This window comes from Gambusia affinis, linkage group LG11 (genome assembly GCF_019740435.1).
Source record: "Gambusia affinis linkage group LG11, SWU_Gaff_1.0, whole genome shotgun sequence".
Taxonomy (NCBI): Eukaryota; Metazoa; Chordata; class Actinopteri; order Cyprinodontiformes; family Poeciliidae; genus Gambusia; species Gambusia affinis.
Genome location: NC_057878.1, coordinates 23,205,060 through 23,224,284, shown reverse-complemented (window position 1 = coordinate 23,224,284; position 19,225 = coordinate 23,205,060). Strand labels below are relative to the sequence as shown.

At 37.4% G+C, this 19,225-nt stretch overlaps 1 protein-coding gene across 2 annotated transcripts in view; it reads right to left on the bottom strand.

Annotated features, from left to right (window-relative positions):
• wnt10a (wingless-type MMTV integration site family, member 10a) overlaps nucleotides 1-18,584 on the bottom strand; it is a 28,783-nt gene extending 10,199 nt beyond the window's left edge. Inside the window, exons 1-3 of one of the 2 annotated variants that reach the window (XM_044132269.1) lie at nucleotides 17,973-18,584; nucleotides 16,349-16,614; nucleotides 7,164-7,540 (exon numbers count right to left, since the gene is read on the bottom strand). In XM_044132269.1, coding sequence (XP_043988204.1) covers nucleotides 7,164-7,540; nucleotides 16,349-16,614; nucleotides 17,973-18,034 — 705 coding nt within the window. In that variant the 5' untranslated portion in view covers nucleotides 18,035-18,584. The remainder of the gene's footprint in view (nucleotides 1-7,163; nucleotides 7,541-16,348; nucleotides 16,615-17,972) is intronic. The other variant, XM_044132270.1, reaches the window with a different exon arrangement.
• Between the last annotated feature and the right edge of the window lie 641 nt (nucleotides 18,585-19,225).

Genomic DNA, 19,225 nt, shown 5'->3' with positions numbered 1-19,225 from the left:
AAGCTGTGTTAAGCCCTCACATACACAAAGTTAGTCCTTGATTGCTTTAAAACATCTGCTTTACAAAAACAAGTTTTTCTATTAAAACTCCTCTAAAGTGGCTGATTAACTTTAATCACCAGCTCTTTCCGTTGTTGAGGAGTTTGGCATTTTGGTACAAAGCAATGCTCTCATTCACAATATGATTTGTCCTGCAAAAGTGTTCACATCCCCTGGGTATTTTTATTTTTTTATTTTTCTCATATCAGAACCACAGACTTCAATCTAAATCAATCTAATGCTAAGCAAAAATACTAACTAAATACTTTATGAAGGTGTAATAGATGGATTTTTATTGTTTTATTCCCCCCCAAAACATGAAAGAGAGCGTGCATTACTATTACTATTGTTTTCAAACTTTACTCCTGACCTGTCATGATGCGCTGTATTTTATTTTGGTATATCAGAGTAAAGAGGCTGACTACAACTGCACACCACAATTTGTGTAAACATTTATTACAAGCATTAATCATTTTTCTTTCACCTCATAATTAGGTTTTGGCCATGTTCATCTGTCACTAAATTACAATGGAGTTAGTGATGTAAGATAGCAGAAGCATGAGTGCTTCTCCAAGGCACTGTTTATTTATATAGATGATTGTTTTCACTGTAAGTAGTTTGCTTAGATTGTAATCACACTTGACATTTGTTCAACCACCTTCAGTGTAGTAAAAATGAAAAGGATGAATATTCTCACTTCAACTTTAAAGGCAAATCAAATTTGACTTGAAAACATAGACGAACAAAAACCCGGGATATAAGCTATCACTCAGATGTCGAGCTACAAGCTACAGATATTTATGCAACAGTGGTAAAAAGGAGTTGAGACCGGTAGCTGACTTCCTGCAAAGCTGCAGCCTTTCTTTCTCTTTGCTCCCCTGCAGTCTGGGCCTGATGGTAAATCGTAATTACCAAGACGCTTGCCAGTAACACAGCAGACTGTTGTGTAGCCAGCACTGTCACCACCTGCCTACCTAATGAAAAGACAGGATTCAACAGAACCTTGACATGGCTCTTAAATCTGCAACATGAACACACAGAAGAGTGCCAAACATTTATTTTTGAAGTGTGCTCTTTAAATGATAAGGGTACGCTGAGGAGAAAAAAACCTATTTAGCCAAGACATTTATTGCCTGCTTATGTTTTATTGACTTCAAACTGTGAACTACTGAACATGTGTGCAGCCTACAGCTGCTTAACAATAGAGGAAGGCTGGCCTGTATGTGTTTGCAGCAAAATGGATGTGTAATGGATTTTTTTCAGCACTGAAAAGCAAAGAATATTGTTTTAAAACCTGTTCAAAACTTGTAGTTTACGTAATAGAGTTATTTATATGATGCCAAAAATTGTCTTTGTCATTTTTAGTTTCAGTCAGAGAGAGGTTGGAGGAGGTAGAGTAGGGGAGAAAGAAATGAGGGAAGGAAGGGCGAATCTCTTTCTACTTTCCGCCCCGCTGTTTGAAGTCTAAAATCTTTTGCAGGGTTTTAAACATCTGTTTCCAAACTGCCAGCAGTCACTAATTAGGGATAAAAACAAGACGGGACGTCGTGAGAACCCTCGGGTGGGCATGAGGCAACATGCACACCCCGTGAAAGGAGAAAAAAAAGAGAAGAAAAAAAACCCCACGACATTCCTCTGCTTAAAGACTACTCCTCTGTAGGGGGGAGTGGGACAAGGGAAAGACTGGGCTGGAGGGAGGTGAGGTGGTGATAGCAGTAGGTTGCTGGAAGGAAAAGACACAAGAGATGGGTAGGCGTTATTTTACAGCCCCACCTGTCAGTGTTTTCTGTTTTATACAAGGGACTTTGTGTATGCATGTACATGTTTGTGGCTTGATTTTAATAGGGCTTTATTGTACTTTATTTACAACTGAAGTCACAGATGTGAGCTGTTGCAGATCTTCACTGACTCATTTGCTTCTCTGTCTTCACCCACTGCGTTTTTCTCTTTTCCTGCTTTATTCCGCCCCTAAGTTATTTACCTTCACCTATAGTTAGCTCTGTCTACTGTTAGTGCTCACTGAATCAGTGCTCTCCTGTCTGTGGCCACCTGTAACCTGTTGGAGATCAGACTCAATAAAGCTGGTGTGGTACTTAATAATTAACTTTCTTCATTAGACAAAGAAAAGAGTCCATAAAGTGCTTTTTAAAAGATAATTAAGATTCTGTGCGCTGCATTCTAGCTAATGTTTTGGAGATCAAGGCATCAGATGTCTAACAAGAGTGACATTTGAAGAACACTTTATCTCTACAAAGGTCATCACAGGCCATCAGTTCTGTCAGTAAGCAGGGGTCTGGAGTCTAAAACCATCACAAGGACTGAGACGGACAGAGGAGGGTTTTCAACTGTCAACCTACTGGTTACAGAACAACTCTTACCTGCTGAGCCAGCGTTGCAGCCTATTTTGTTTTATAATTTATATAGCAAAACTACAAATATCCCGACTGCTGCAAAGTTAATCTTGTCTACTGACTTTTATTATAATGAGGTATTCTTTGACACAAGGGCATCACAGTAGTTATGTCTGAAGGGAACGTGTCTCCCTCACATTTGAAAAATATTTGCTTTGGAACCCTAAACCTTTAAAATAGAATATTACTTCCCCCAGTGCTCCCATAAAAGTTGCAGCATGTAAATGTCTTTAACATATTTGTTAAAATAATCTTTTGTGGTATGGCATAAGACAGAAAATCTATGAAAAAAATAGCTCCTCTGCCTTCTCCCAGTCCTCCCAGTACAGAAATACGCCACACAGTGAGAAATAACCAGAGCCAGGAGGAGGGCCTTAGCGCTGTCAGCCACTCATGTTCTAAAGCCCTCCGCCTTGCTTTCTGATATGCTACAGTTGGTTCACCACAAGATTTCTGCCACAAATGCTAGTTAACATGGACACTGATGACACTGGATAATTGGTTTTCCTATATGTTGTTTATCTGTCAATAGTACATTTAGCACCATGTATATGAGGTTGATTGACAGCACTAAGATGCTCCTCCTGTCTCTGATTATTTTGTTTTTGGCCGGGCAATTTTGCAGACCGCTAATGACATTGGGAGAAGGTGGAGGAGCTTGATCTTTTCACAGATTATCAGTCTCATCTTATCCTGTCACAACATGGTCACAGTTTTAATAAATATGGGGAAAATATATTTTTTAAAAAGTTACTTAAATGATAGCTTTCACAGAGAGAACTTGCAAAATCCATGCAGAATGATTTGAACAAAGGCTCTTCTAGTTGCAAGGCTACACTGCTACCAACTATGACACTGTCCAGCACAAGTTAAATATGTAAAAAATGTTGACCAAAATTATATTTTGAATCAGTGGGCAAGAAAACCTCGAAAATAACATGCCAAAACACTACACGCTTATTAGCTATCATCTCGCAATACAAGGGGATCACATAATAATCAAAATTAATTTGTCAAATTATATCTTTATCACTGTAACTTGAATTGTAAAGCTGCAACACAGAGCATATTGAATTCTGCAGATATGTTGTTTCACATTGTACTCCAGTGAATGGTAATGGAATATTTTAACAATATAACATCTCAGATTTACAAAATGTGTCTTGTTAATGAGCATTTCATCTGGATGTGTAGTTTTATGAAGATAAGCAAAGAAAACAAAACAAAGTTGCATGTTGTGCCGTGAGACAGCCTGAGTCAGTTTCCCTCCTTTAAAACCTGAATTATGATGAAGCACACATTCAAAATAACAATTGTGTAACCGAAACCGAGTCAGTCTGTTTAAACAAAATAAGAGGCCTCACAAAGTAAAATATAGGCTTTGTTTAGCTTAGCAATTCATTATTACCCCTTTTGTCATCTATCTGACAACCTGCCAGTCTTGGCCAGGATTGTCTTTCATAAGACATTTTTAATCTCAATGGGATTTTCTTTGTGAAATATGTGTATATGACTAACTCTAACATCCAGCTACAGCAGGGAGGCCAGCTGTTGTTTCATTCAGCTGACGAACGCATTTGTGTTTTGTCTGCAAAATCAAGGGAACCAGAAGTAAACTGATGAAAAGATACGATCCCAAATTACTCTGGAGGAAACGGGGGAACAATGAGCAATTTATGGTTGCTACTTGTCTCTCTGCCACAACAGAGCTGGTTGCTGCCCTGCTTATCAATGCCATTTACATTTTTTTATCCATTCCCCCAAGGGCAAATCCTTTGGAACTAGTCATCAAAACAATGCTTGAGTGTCTTTTCAAACGGTGGCGGTTGTAATCGTTGCCTTTGAAGGAAAAATTAAACCGGCAAAATTCTCAACTAATTACAACCTCTTGCATCTCCATTAATCTTGTCATAAAGACATTAATCAAGAGAAGAGTAAAAAATGCGTTGACAAAAGACAGCCAGTGTGACAACCTTATATCATTATCATTTCTGTTAGAAAGAAAATAATAATAATTCTTAGCTTATATGAAAACAAGGTCAGGGGAAGCAGTCTTAGAAGAAACAGAAAATGGGATGCATCTCAAGATATTCTTAAAAAATGCACTACATATTTTGACTCGACTATTGTCTTATCCACAAACACATACCAAAGTTTTTGGTAGCATGTGAAAGAAAAGGTTTGAAAAAAAAAATTGCAATAAATTTAGACAGAAAAGACACTTTAATTGTTGGACAAAAACTGAGGAATTATGAGTTTAGAAGAAGTAGGAAACCTTAAAGGTGGCAGAAACTATTACTGAGGGATGGATATTAATGTGTGTCTATTACTTCTAATAATTAAGTCTCAAATTTCAACTTCCTCAACAGAGAAGCAGTGTTCATTGCATTTTTGTTCAGACTTACTGTTTTATGAAGAAAAGCACTAGTTCTATTATATTAACTATTTAGCATCATGAATAAATATTTTTGCCACTTTCTCTCTATCCTTCTGGAAACATTATGGCCAAATTATTAGTGTCACAGAATTGACGTGGCAGATGTAGCAAATCTGAGAGGCTCATGCAAAGCTTAATTATAAATACTTGGCATCAGACCTGAAATGTATTGTTATCTAGATGTCATTGTTTTTATTTTGTTTGTTTTAATATGTTGGACAGTCACAGAATTGAGCATCAATGTAATGTAGTAAAAGAACCAATTAGATGAACAAATGAAAAGAAGGTGTGCTTTGATGTATAATGATGTGATGCAATTATGACAAAAAGTCCATCTGGCTGTACGGTTTTAAAGTGTATATTTAATTGAATATTTTAAAGAGAAGAAGAATATTATGCAAGATAGCAAACAGAAGGATCACTACACATTTTTGTGTTGAACTGCTGAAAACCTCATTTGTATGGTAAATCATTTTATTAAAACTTAAAGGAATGATGCTCTGTAAAGAATAAAATAAGAAAATTAAAAAGCCATCTCACCAATTGAGAATGAAAAGAAAACTTATTAATCAGCAGTCGGTTATGTTTGTATGTATTGTTTGAAACTAAATGTGCAGGTCTATGTATTAAATTTCAAAAAAGAATAAAGAAATGTAAATGTTAACATTATAACTATAATAGTGAAAATATTATTGCAACAGCAGTAAGAATTGTTGATTTTCTGTTTTTCAAACTATTTTCAATATAAAATGTCCAATTTTACAGTGAAATACCTGGAATATGAAGTGATGAAAACTTTTCATTACAAAGATATCGCAAAAAAGATATCACCACATCCAAAAGGACCGGGTTAGAGGGTTAAAATCTTGTCGTTTATAGTATTTTATGATTTGTGTCAAATCTTTCGGGCTTCCACAAACTTCTAACAGGGTAACTGACACATTAATTTAATTGGAGTCACACCTGTGGACATATTTTAAGGCCACGCCTGAAACACATGGCTTCCTTGTTTGACACAAATTCAAAAGAAATGAGCCAAGATATCTGGTAGAGAAATTATGCAACTGCACAAGTCTGGCTCATCGTTTGAAACAATTTAACAACACTTGAAGGTGCCGCGTTCATCTGTTCAAACAATTTTATACAAGTATTGACATGATCGGCATGTCCAACTATCAAAATGCTTATGAAGAGGATGGTTTCTGTGTCCCAGAGGTGAACGTCTTTGGTTTCGAAAAGTGCAGAAATTGTATGTAAACTTTTCAAATTAAAAAAAGTTAGAAAACAATTCTAAAAAAATATTTTTGCCAAGTCTTCTGGTATTTGGCAAATAGAAATAATTTGGGGAATTCTAACTAAGCTAAAACAAGAAAAGTTTCAAGATTCAACTTCAGACAGGGAGAAAAAATTAAATTGTCTTTTTTCCAGTGTATGTAAATATCTGGCTTCAACTGTATTTGCACAGTATTTGCACAGTATTGGGGTATGAATAGCTCTGGCCAAGAAATAAAGCTCCTTACACTAGTGTGGAAACATCAAAAGTCACATTTTATCAAATCTAATCACCCACATCCATTACCATGTTAGAAGAACCTACTAGTGAAGAAAAGGTTAGTTGTTTAGAAACAAGGCACCACAACATGCTATTTTTTGGGAGGGTACTGTATTATTTGTTGATAGACTCCTTAAAAGCCTTGTTTATATGCAATTTAAACAAAATTGTTTAAATTTATATGCAATTTATATGCATAATGTGTTATAAATTATTTTTATAACACATTATAAATCTCAGTGTGCTAGTAGATCACATTAAACGTTTTGACACAGTTTTGTTGGACATGCCTTGCGTTTTGTGCCCCTAGTCAGACATTCTTTTACATTTCTCTTTTGGCTTGTAAAACTCAAGATGGATGCAACAAAGAGCCAAACTGCAAGCCTCAATGCAGCAATCCATAAATCAATGGCTGAAATTATTTCTGATTTATGCAGTAGTTAATCTTTAAATGCTATATAAGCAGTTTTAAGAGCCCTTTGTTTTATTTTTTACTCCCCTCCAGGGGGTCCTTTGTGGGCTCTAGTGTCCCTTATATGAAAGTAGGCTGACAGGAAAGGGGGACGAGGAGGGGGGGAGACATGCGGCAAATGTCACCGGGTCCGGGAATCTAACCCGCGACAGCCGTGTCGAGAACTCAAGGCCTCCAAATGTGGGTCGCGCTATCCCCTACACCACCACAACGCTCCAAGAGCCCTTTGTATTATGTTGTGCAGACACTCACCTGCCTCCCAACTTTATTATTATGCAACCTCATTCTTGCATGGATGTCTCTATAGGTTTCGCGGGCATCCAGGAAGTCCCTTGAGAACTTTTCCCCGAATTCCACATCAGGGCTGCAGCCACCCCACTCCCAGGAATCTGTCTGCAGTCCGGAGAGCTCGGCGGGGTAGTGCTCCATCACACCATGAACCATCCCTTTCCCTCTCTGGATGGCCTCCAGCTGTAAGCGGCTGAGCTTGAGTCGAAATGCCTCCTCGTCCCCGCGACGCTTCTCGTCACAGCCGCATGCTTTCAGTTTTCCCATGGAGCAGGCGTTGGCCACCGCGTGCACCACCCCAGCAGCTGCGATCGCATATGCAAAGGCGCTTTCTCGAAAACCTGTGGGTACAGTCAGTTTATAAGTAAAAAGCTCAAGCTAAAGGACACAATAAGCTTTTAACAGGAAAGAAGGCTATGATTAGAAAAAAAGATAATTTCATTGCAAATGACTAATGCTTGGGAAAAAATAGCATCAGATCAACATAAAGTAAAGCATAGGGAACAATTAAAAAAACACAGCAAAACATATACTTTTTTAATAAGGATTTTATGTGTCAGACCAGCTAAAAGTAATGCATTATTGTGAAGGATAAGACAAAAAATACGTTGTTTTTTATTGTTTTTTTCCCGATAAAAGTCTGAAAACAGAGGTATACATTGTATTCAGCAATGTACTAAATGACTTCATATTATCTCAATCAAACCAGCTTCCTTGTCCTTGCAAAGAAAAGTATTCCCACTTAATGACTGTACCACCACTATGCTATACTGTGCATGTATATTTAGGCTTATCTGCAGTTTTAGGATGTTTTCACAATAGGGCAATATTTTGGTCCACTTTATTTTCTGGACTGAAGCAGACTTTTTTGTTTGTTTGTTTAATGGGGTTTGCTTTCACATTGTGCTTTTCTGAAACGGGACTTCAATTTTTAAACAAAGCCATGCGGGTGACAATCACTGCTCCCATTGGACAGAAATGACAGGGGACAGAGCACAGAAAAAACAAACTTTGTAAGTTCTTGCTGCATTTCAGTTGTTGACATTTGTGCTGTCATTGCAACTACAACGCCATTCTAAAAGTCAAGACCAGCTCATACAACGCATGTTCTGCAATGGGATAGTTTTAATTCCTAAACAACAACGGCAAGTGCGAGCTGCAAGCTGAATGAGACAGGATGTTGACTCACAACATTCTGCCAGCAGGTTGGCTGAGAAGAAAATGGTATGATTTCAGAACAATCAGTACATGCAGTAGTAGTAGTACCATTAGCAACCTTAAAGGCCTCATTTTTACCACAATGCCCAGCAGCAGTGAGCCATTAAGCCCAAAAAGATGTTTATATCTTGTTGTTGGTTTGGACTGAACTAGAGTCCATTTGGAAGCAGGCTGAGACCAACTCAAAAAGTGGATTTTGGTCTGGTCAGTTGGCCTGCACCTGGGTTTGCTTGAGTATAGTCACACTTGCAAAATAGGTAAGGATCAACGGGGGAAAACAAACTCTGGCCTGTTAAAAGCAGACCGAATATGTCTGGTGTAAATACACACTTAGTTTTCCTTAATGTTTCCTCAAATTCAATTAAAATGCAAACAAAACTATTTTGGTCTTTTTAATTAAAAGGTCAAACATTCAAAGAAGCAACATTTCCTTTACACTAAATGAAACAGGAAAGCATGCGTGACGCTCAATGACTGCGCAAATCACCACTTAACTGCTTTGCATACCTTATGACAGATATTATAGATATTGTTTCCTTGTATCATCTCACTAAGCAAGCAAACACTCACAATGCATCAGTTAAGTAGTTTCTCCTGGTAGACCAGAAGAACATGAACAAACTGCTACCACTCCCATTCAACAACACAAAAGGCAATCAGCGACCGTGACAAATGTGGCTTGTGTCTTTTTGTGTTTGTCCTGCTGCTATAGATATACAGTACTTTACAAAGGTAGTCAAACAAACTGACATTTATCACAATGTCAAGTTACAACCACACCAAGGGAGATCATATGTGATAGACCAACACAAAATAAAGCATAACTCCAAAGAAAAATTTAAATCTAGTTGGTTTACAGAAATTGCTAACTGAACACAAAATATCTGAAAACAGCATTGACTTTATGTCAATGCTTTCGTAGCCGATTTTCATAATATTTGCAACTGAAAGACTTTTTGGTTAGTAGCTAACCATCTGTGTAATCAGGTGGAATTACATCTAGATAAGTAAGCTTTCTATCTAGATGGCCTTAGATAGGAAGCTAAACTATTGCAATAGGTTTTATCGTAATTAGAGGGATCATCATAAAGAGGACAAATTACAAGTCAAAAAAAAACACACAAATCAACACACAATTTTTATCTTTTATTTCTTTCTCCTCCAGCTGCCAAAACTGTGGTATAATTGTGTTGGTCTATCATACAAAAACCAAATAAACTACATTGAATTTGTGGTTGTAGCATGACAAAATGTGGAAAACATCACAAGGCACATTACAGTTCCTTGTGATGTTTTTGCAAGAAACTGTACAAGGTCTGCTTGGAGATTAAATTAACCAGCACTAATAAGAAGTCAGGGATAAAAATATTTCTGACTTTGACCTAACCTACTCCTTATGTTATTTTGATCTTTTATACAGATCATAGTCATCAGTCAGCTTGATTACTCACTTGTGCTTCTGGATGATCTAGTTTGATTCTTCCTCTGACTTTCATCTTTTTAAAATGTGGTGTTGAAAACTTAATGAAAAATGTACTTGTTTATTCTAGAGAAGCTGCCTGTGCCATATTGTGGCTTTTGCCTTGTAATCGAGCAAAACTGGCTCAAAGGATCACTGCAAGAACAGGAGGTGATTCAATACCTGTGTGTGGATTCTCTTGACTGTGTAATTGATTTAACCTCATTAACCACACACACATTTTCTCCTTGATAGCAAATGCAAAATATTGTGTCATTTTTAGGTGCAGTCTTACTTTGCCCAAATATCTGTTTGGGCAAAGTAAGACAAGCATTTGCACTGTGAGAAAGAAATCAATTTTTATTTATGGAACTCTTGAATAATACAAGTTGAAGAGAGACATATTAACCTGTCCGATCTGGGGTTTCTGCTGTTAGATCTGAGCTTTCTGTCTATGAAGGTGCCATCCGTTTCTTTAAAAGCAGCCCCACTGGGATCCACTTACTGGTTTAGAAAACAGTGAGGATTAGAATGGAAACTTGTAAAGCAAACATGAAAAGAAACCACTCAGGGGTTTACAGTGCAACAGTTTGAAAGGGGGAAATGATCTAAGCAGCTTGTTGGAGTCATATAAAACTATTAACTTCCCTTTTTAGCACAGTTTGAGGTTACTTCCTTCTTTCTACACATGTCAGAAAACGTAAAACTGCTTTGTTTTTGCAAGAATATGGTGTAACGTTTGACGCAGTTGCTGTCGTACTAAAATTCTTTGCACAGCATATATTGCCTAATGATGAACACATAAAACGTCAAAGGCAGTCGTATAAGGACTAAACAAGAGAGTCTTGTGCAAAATAAGAGCAACGGTCATTTGCGATGGCACAATAACAAAAAATTTAAACTTTGTGTTCTCAGAGTATCTAAACCAAATCTAAAGCATTTTGCTCATGCGGATGGATTGGAAACAAATTTCACATGTTGCAGGGACACCCTTTATGTCAAGTGCAAGTCACCCTTTATTACAACTGCAAAATGCAAAAGGCTGAAACAGGAAAAAAATGTTTAAGAAAAAATAGGCTGTGGCGTTTTTCTGAACATAACTCCACATTTTATCATTTGAATTTCAACCAGAAATGTAATAAAATCAGAAGCCAGGTATGCCTTTCTGGAATTTACATAAAACTTCCACCCAAAGAGTTTTTTTAAACACATAAATTTTTTTTATGTTTAAATGGAATTGTCATCACAAAAATGTCATTATTAGCATGTGTTGATTTATTACTTGGAAGATCAAATTTATTTGTTTATTTCAAGCACACACCTTCAAGCTGGGTTGTGATGACTCACTGCGGATTCATCTCAAAGACTTTTTATGAAGACAATTCTCCAATTTTGGCTGCTCTTTAAGCAACTCAGCTGTCTCGTAGAGATACGAAAACTCTCAGGATTTTACACAAATTATGTATAGAGTGGTGTGTGTAGTGTGTGATGCTTTAGCACTTGCATAAATTTAGTTAGTTGTTGGAACTGTAGGTTTTGCTGTCAAATTGAATTGGAGGACAGTAATTCAAAGCACACCAGCACATTGACTTGCAGAAGGCACAGACCACATAAACAAAACAAAAGTTTTGAAATGGCCTAGTGAAAGTCTGGTCTTTCGATCAAATTCAGATTATGTTGCATAACCTTAACTGTGAAGTCTTTTAATGGAAATATTTACTTTTTCAAAGTGACGGGTATGTTGAATGAAATCATTATTTGAAAACAACTTCTTGGAACTAGTCATTTGTCAATATTAAGACATTATTGACTTAAAACGAGCTCCTATATATTTCTAAAAAGGTTCTTTTAAATTAGTTTTTTCTTATTTCAAGTCCATTAAGATGTTTACAGAGACTAGATAAAAATTTTTTATAAGATTTTCTGAGATTCGTGCAGATTTCTGCAGTAAAACATTTAAGAGTGACTAAAAATACAAAAAACAAAAACATGAAAGTAAGGAATTCTGTAAAATCCTTTTTTACAGGACTGACAATGGGAAACTAAAGACACACAAACTGAATGCCTTCTGAAGACACTGCAATTATTTCTCAAAGGTTCTAAATAAATGTCTCACTTTCTAAATTTAAAATTTTAATTTAGAATTTTTATTGCATTTTTATTTCTTCATGATGCATTACTTTATTTTGGCTTATAAAGAAACAAAACAAAAGGAAAAAAAAAAAAACATTTTCAGAGGTTTGTGGTTTCATGAAGCCAAAATTTGAAAAGGTTTGAGGGGTATGAATACTTTCATTAAGGACAGCACATATAGTTTCATAACACCATGGGAAGAAATGTGGCTGATTGTATCGGAATGATGTGCGGCTCACCCACTCTTAACATCTAATCAGCTACTCTATGTGCTCTGTGACTTGCTTAATTGGCAGCTGAGGGCAATGGGTTCACTGTAACCCCCCTACCATACTGGTTGTTACATAAAACAGAGAGAAAAAGAGAGGTTTTTTAGGCCTGGCTTGAAAGCAATCTTTTTAAGATGGCCTTCTTTAATGGCTCAGAGCCAGGAAGTTAGGAAGCCAAAGAGCCAAGTTGACGAGTAGGTATGAAGTCAGAGGCGGTGACCACATTCCTTCAATCAAATCAATAGCACTGCTATTACTCCACTGCCAATTTTATGAAGGTACAAGCACATCGTGCTGAGGCATGACCCGTTTAATTAGTTTATGTGGGATGGATCAAAGGTGGTTTAAACGGGGGCCATATCCCAGAACCTTAAGTACCTCTCACAAAACACTTGCAAGCCAGGCCTGAGACAACCTTTTCCTGTGTTGGTGTGAATTAGGTAAGGAGCAAGGTGGCATGAGGGTTTGAAGTCAACCTGCTGCTTTTAAGCCTCAGAATTGCCAAGGGAGGCACTTACAAAGACAAGCTGGTGGGTAGGTGTGAAACTGAGAGTGGTAAGAGTACTACCCCAGCAATGAATATGCTGGCAATTCCTGCTTTCAGATGTTTACTTCATGGAGGTAAGCAAGCTTTGTCCAAGGTCAGACGTTTCATAAAAAGTCAATAACTGAACATTTTAGTGTAACATTCCTCTTATATATTATGAACTAAATTAATACTTAAAGTATTTCTGCATTAGACATTTTTATGTTAATGGAGGCCAAGAAGGCTGGTCGTCATTTTCACTAAAGACAATGTAAAGCATGGCATAGATCACATTTTAATTATTGCATTTTGTCATGTTGGAAGCAAAATAAAAGGTTGATTTTCTATAACCAATATCTAAAATTAGCTATTTGGCTTATAAATTATGAACTGTCATCCTGTTTTCTGAAAGTTGCAGGTGAATTCTTATAATTAAAAAGCTATCTATTGTTATAGTTTTTTATTATGAGAAATTATACTCTAACTTAAACTCTCATGTACATAACTCGAAGGAATTCCCCATCTGCCACCTCTACCCTAACAATTTGACCTGCATAAGGTGGGAGAGGAGAGATGGCACTTAGGCACACCCCCATACATAGAAAGCTTGTTTTAGCTCCTGTCCAGCTCTGCTCTGGGCCCCTCCACGCGGGTCCCCGGAAGACTTGGGAACAAATCAATCTAACAAATAATTCACCGGCTGCGGCACGCCCGGCTGAACTGATGGCAGAGGAAGTGGCAAAATGAATTAAAGTTTCAAAGGAAACTGTCACTTTGTGTTACAGAAACCGACTAAACAGGTTTATGCTTTTGCCTCCGAGAGTTGGGAAAGTGCTGAGAGCAAATTCACAAGTACTCGCTCTGGCAAGGGAAGTAAAAGCATTAGGAGCAGGCACAGTGACAGATAAGGAGAGGCAAAATGAAAGAAAGAATGACAGAGTGAGATGGTCCGATTCTCCTGCTTCTGTTGATCCACGTCTTGCTTGGGTACCTCCTTAGCCTAGTTTTTAATGCAAGCTGAGTAAGAATGAACACGAGCCCAGAAAATTCACAAGAGACCATCAGCAGAGATCTGCCTGAGGATCCAACAGTTTCTGATGCAGCAAAATTAGACTTCAAAATTGTTTATATTGTTCTATCCAATGACATGTCTTGCTTTTTAAAACTACTAATAAAGTTAGTTAAACAATTCTGGTTTGGAATACTCAGTCTTTGCATGTAAGACAGTCGTGTCTATTTCTACAGGCAGTTGCTGAAAAGCATGCCAGATTTCATCTAATTCGGATCTGTAAACATGTCTCACTGAAAGCACTGCCACTCTGCAGTAGCTGCACGTAATAATGGCTGCAACATGTTAACTTGTATCCATTTTTCAGCTTCTGTGGAGGGGATCGTATCAACATGCAACAGATGAATCATCTGATTTAAAGAGGTTGTTTATGTCAGTGGTTTGGAGTTTCTGCACCCGAGGCAAACCAGGGATGCCAGACAACTACTGTAGCAACTGCCTGCACTAATAATGACAAACAGCCTTTGAATGAGGCAGTTCTGAGGGAAAGTAAGGCCAGAGGTGCACAAGCATACAGTACAATGAAATAAAGTTTCTTTTCATTAATAGCACAAACTTACTTAAGCCTGAAACTCTAAAGATCTGCATGAATGTTAGAGATGAAACACACACAATGTCTTGCTAAAGTATTTACAGCTCTTTGACTTTTTTGCATTTTTTTTTCAGTTTACAGACTGAATATACAGTGCTTTTCATTAACTTTTTATGTAATACTTCAACACAACACATACAATTACGAAGTGAAAGGAAAGTGATTTATGACTTTAATATAAGAAACTTAGATGAGTGATATAATTTCGGTTTTGTTTCTGGGTACAACTGTTTTTGTTTTTTTCTTGCATTTAGAAACAAGTTTTTTTTCACCTTCTTTTATTGTTGCAAAGTAGCACATTTTAGGTAGGATTGGGACATTCAAGAGTCACTACAGCATCTCACCTGTACTTCAAACAAGACTTTAACTGAGTCATTTTAAAAAATGAACATGCTTTGATTTGAGTCATTCCATTGTAGCCCGGACTGTCTATTTAAAGTGATTGAATTGCTGGAAGGGAATCCTTTGCCCCAATTGCTAGTCTGCTTCAAACTTTAATGGGTTTTTCTTCCATGACTAACTTCTATTTAGTGTCATTCATAATCCAGTCAACCATGACCAGCTTCCCTGCACACACTTAAGAAAAACATGAGGAAAACATGGTAGTGGCAGCGTAATACTGCCATTACCATGTTCCGTTGTGGGAAAGGGTGTGCTACGGTAAAATGCTGTTTTAGTTTTCCTTCACACAGGCGATTTTTGGATATGGGCCATAATGTTAAAGTTTGATCTCATTTTACCAGAGATTTACAGTCACAAACCTTAAATGAGATTTTCTTTGATGCCACATAAAAAATGGCATGATAATGTTAAGCCAACACATTAAAATCTAAATGAAATGTCTTTTCAAAATGAAGTGTGGTTTTCAAAATATGTTTTGAAAACCACTAATGAGTTTTCCACTAATGTTGTATCAATATTTGTGGGAAAATATGGCAAAATGATATGGCATGCAAAGTAAATTAACAGAAAATGTTCTTTTTGCTAAACTAAAAGGAATCTTACTTCCTTTAAGTTTTCTACCAAAACTAAGTGCTGTTTAGTAATAGAATAAATGATAACATATACATTTCTCCAAATATATAGTTGTCAAGTATATTTTCTTTTTAATTTAGTTTTACACTTTTTATATGCTGAAAATAATATTTTTGGGGATAAATTAACCAAAAGCCAACCTAACACAAAACTGAAACTATCATCCACATGTTCCAACTATCCAGGTGCTCTGGCTACTAAGAAATTGATGCCTTTTCCAGTCAATGACCTGGGATGAGACCATCTGAAGGCTTCTCCGCTCAAAATATCCCCTTTCATCCTTTGTGGCTAACTCGCAAAGCTCGGAGCACACAACAAAGCATCGGAGAAAACCGATCTGCAGCAGGTCTGGTAATCTGAAGTTGACTAGTTTCTTTTGAAGTTATCTGCTCCTTTGTGTGGGTTTTTGAGGAGCAACAGTAATGTGGTTGGGAAGGTCTGCTGGTGCTTGGAGATAACCCGACCACTGGACGGCATCTTGCAAGGCAGCATTGATGAAAATGCAAGATGATCTCTTTGTGCAGTTTTTTTTTTTTTGAAGCTTTGAAGAACAATATTATATTAACCGTTGTTTGGGATCTTTTGTATCGCTGTACTGGCTAATCTCTCTATAAGCCTGTGCTTTAAAGGGACTTCATTGAAGTGTGTTTGAGGAGAAAACCACAAGCCATTTGAAATCTAAAATTTTGCTACTCTGTGTTGACTGCTGAACTTCATCTTTTATGAATTTGAACAGTACATTACATTAATTGCTTTGCCTTTCATAATTCTAAGGGTTTTTTAATTGGGATGCAATCAGCCACATGACAGAAAAAGCAAAAGACTCAGAAGGGTGCAGTAAAACTGACCTCTTTTAAAGACTATGCTGTCGTAGGGGATTTTGTTCCTTGTCTCCAGGCTGGAGCAGTTCCAGCGGTGCCCTCTGAACTGGTGCTGGCACTCGTGGATGGCGATCTGGATCCCCTGGATTGCCGAAGCCGTCACATCCGGATTGCGCATGCACACCTCCAGCTGGCGTCTCGTCAAACCGGGTAGTGTCATACAAACTGTGTTGGCATTCAGGATGGGTTCGATGTTGTGAAGCTTCAGACCTAAGATCTCATTGGAATCCACCCTGTGAGAAGCACAAAGTTAGGGGTTATTGTTCAGGATGGCTCTTTGGTCCAGACCTTCTTGCCTCCGCTCAGCCAGGTTTTGTTAGACACTAAAGCCTAGTTAAGACCACCAAGTCTCCTTGAATGTGACCCCAATATTCAGTTCCCACAGTAACACAAAGATGGTTTAAGCTTACAGTCTCCATGTGGCTGGGTTGTGTAAAATGTAAAAAAAAAAAAATATATATATATATATATATATATATATGGTTAACTGTCACAAAACCAGCTCCAGCTGTGTCCACTTTTTGAGCACTTTCTTGCTTTGTTTGTTTTATTTGTGACTCAGATGACTGCGTTTTAGCAGTGTTGCAGTTTGCAAGTGAAATAATACATAATGAAGATTATTTTACATTAATGTATATAGTCTGAAATTAAATAAAACAAGACGGTGGTTATACAATAAGCTGGTGATTCTTAAGTGCCATTTTTCGTATCGCAGTGGAAAGTCCCTGCAATGTTTCCTCATAAATCATGTCTGGAGATATAACTTAACAAACATTTTCTAATTAACTGTAAAGTTATCTTCAGCCGAGAGAAGTTCGTGTTGCAGATCAATCATGTGAAACAGCATTCAGCCGACGGCACTTTCAGAGTTCTTTCCAACTCAACAAAGAAGCAGTAACAGCAGCGAGAATGAAAAATTTGAGAGCTGAAAGATCTGAACGGTGTCCAGCTTTTCCTTTCATCACCATTAAGTGTAAATCACAGGCTGTGTGTGCTTCTGTGTGCCTCACTCTGACATACATAAAGTCACCCGCATGTGTACCTCTTGGCAAACACACATCAGCAACTGCTCTAGCACACCTTAACATGCAAATACTTTGGAGTAAGGCAGAGTGCACAGTTGCTTTTACAACTGAGCCACTTTGCACGCCACTTCTGAGTAGTTTCTACAACTTATAACCGCTACAGTACTTCACTGGCTACATGTTATCTGAAGAAGACATACATGATTCAAAAGTTTTGACATTTGATCAAGCAGTGTGCTTTCAGATACAGATGCTACCTGTTGGGATTTCTGCAAAAGTCTAATTTCGTAAAGATTAAAATCATATTAACATTTTTTGCTTATGCTTTGAACACAAGCAGGTTTGTGCATCATTTACTTGCAAGAATAAATGATAACTTTTATGGTAAGTTGCAAACTGTTTATTGAACATGTTAAATCTATCTCTGCAGAAAGGTGTTTTTATCTTATTATTTTTAAAATTAAAATAAATGAATAAATAAGGTAATAAAAATAAAATAAAGTAAGTTAAAATCTATGTTAAAAAAAAACAACAAAACAACAAAAAGCAACTTTATAGCAACCCACCTTTTATTCAGCAGACAGATAACCACCAAAACGCATGTGAGTCTGAGGACTGAGTGTTCCATGTTTGCGCTCAATAATAACAATAAAAAGTAAATAAAAGTTGCAAAACTTATAGGAGGAGCTTTCAATTCAGACTGGTTCCAGTATAACTCTTCTAAGTTTGGGAATAAATAAACCAAAGTCACGTCCGTCTAAAAGTTTGCGCTGGACTTGACAGCTCCTACAGTCCTGCGTCCAGATGTGCCAGCCTCATTCAAACAAAAAAAAAAAAAAAAAAAAAAAGTTTTATCAAGCTCTAAAGTCACTGACAGGCAGGGAACGCTGGTTGTTACAAGTTTGAAGGAAAGTCCGTTCTTTCGCTCTCGAATACATCCGCGTTCATGCCGGTGTCTCCGCGAACGAGGAGTTTCATTGAGAGAACATCCGTGATAAGACAGACGGCTTCTTACCTATAGGCTTCCCTAAATGAAGTCTGCTTGAGTAGTGATGTTTAGTCCTCTAAACTCCTGCTCTTAGCGCTCTGCCAGCCCACTTTTTTTGCGTCACTCGGGGAGTAGAGGAGCGTCGAGGGAGGTCAAGTGCCTCGTTAAGGCAGGATAGAGATCCTGCGAGATAAGGACACCAAAAACACTTAGCCTGCGCCCTCTGTGAAGCAGAGCAGTTCTATATTCTCTGGAGGGGCGATGATGCTCAGAATGGTGAAGCAAACAGGCGCAGCGCAGATTTGAACTTAGTTTAGGTATTTAGAAATTTTTATTTTGGGCGCCAATTATAAAGTTAATTATAAATTCGCGAAAATTGGTTCTTTGCCCTTTTGAGCATTTTAAGGTATGTTTATAATAACTGATCAATTTGCAAGCTATTTAGTGGCTATTGTGGCACATGGATGTAAAAACTGGAAAAACACATCTACTCTGAGCTTGTAAGTTTATTGATTGAATTTAATAATCACATTGTTTAATTTTGTGCAATTTTGTATGCAATTTACCAAAGAGTAAGGAGAGATTAAAAGCAGCTGCGCTTCTAGCATTTATGGGGGCCGGGTGAGCTCATTATTCCTGCTTCGAGAGGGGTCCCACTTTCATGTACCATCATGTTTCGGGGAGACCTTGATATGGTTTGGACAGGAACGTGTAGACATGCACATAAGGAAGGAATGATGACATGTATCCATCCATATCTTAGCTGTTTCTTCAGTAAGCAGTTTTATAATTGTTAATAAGTTGTTTTAGTTGTTGATTTTGTCCTTCAGG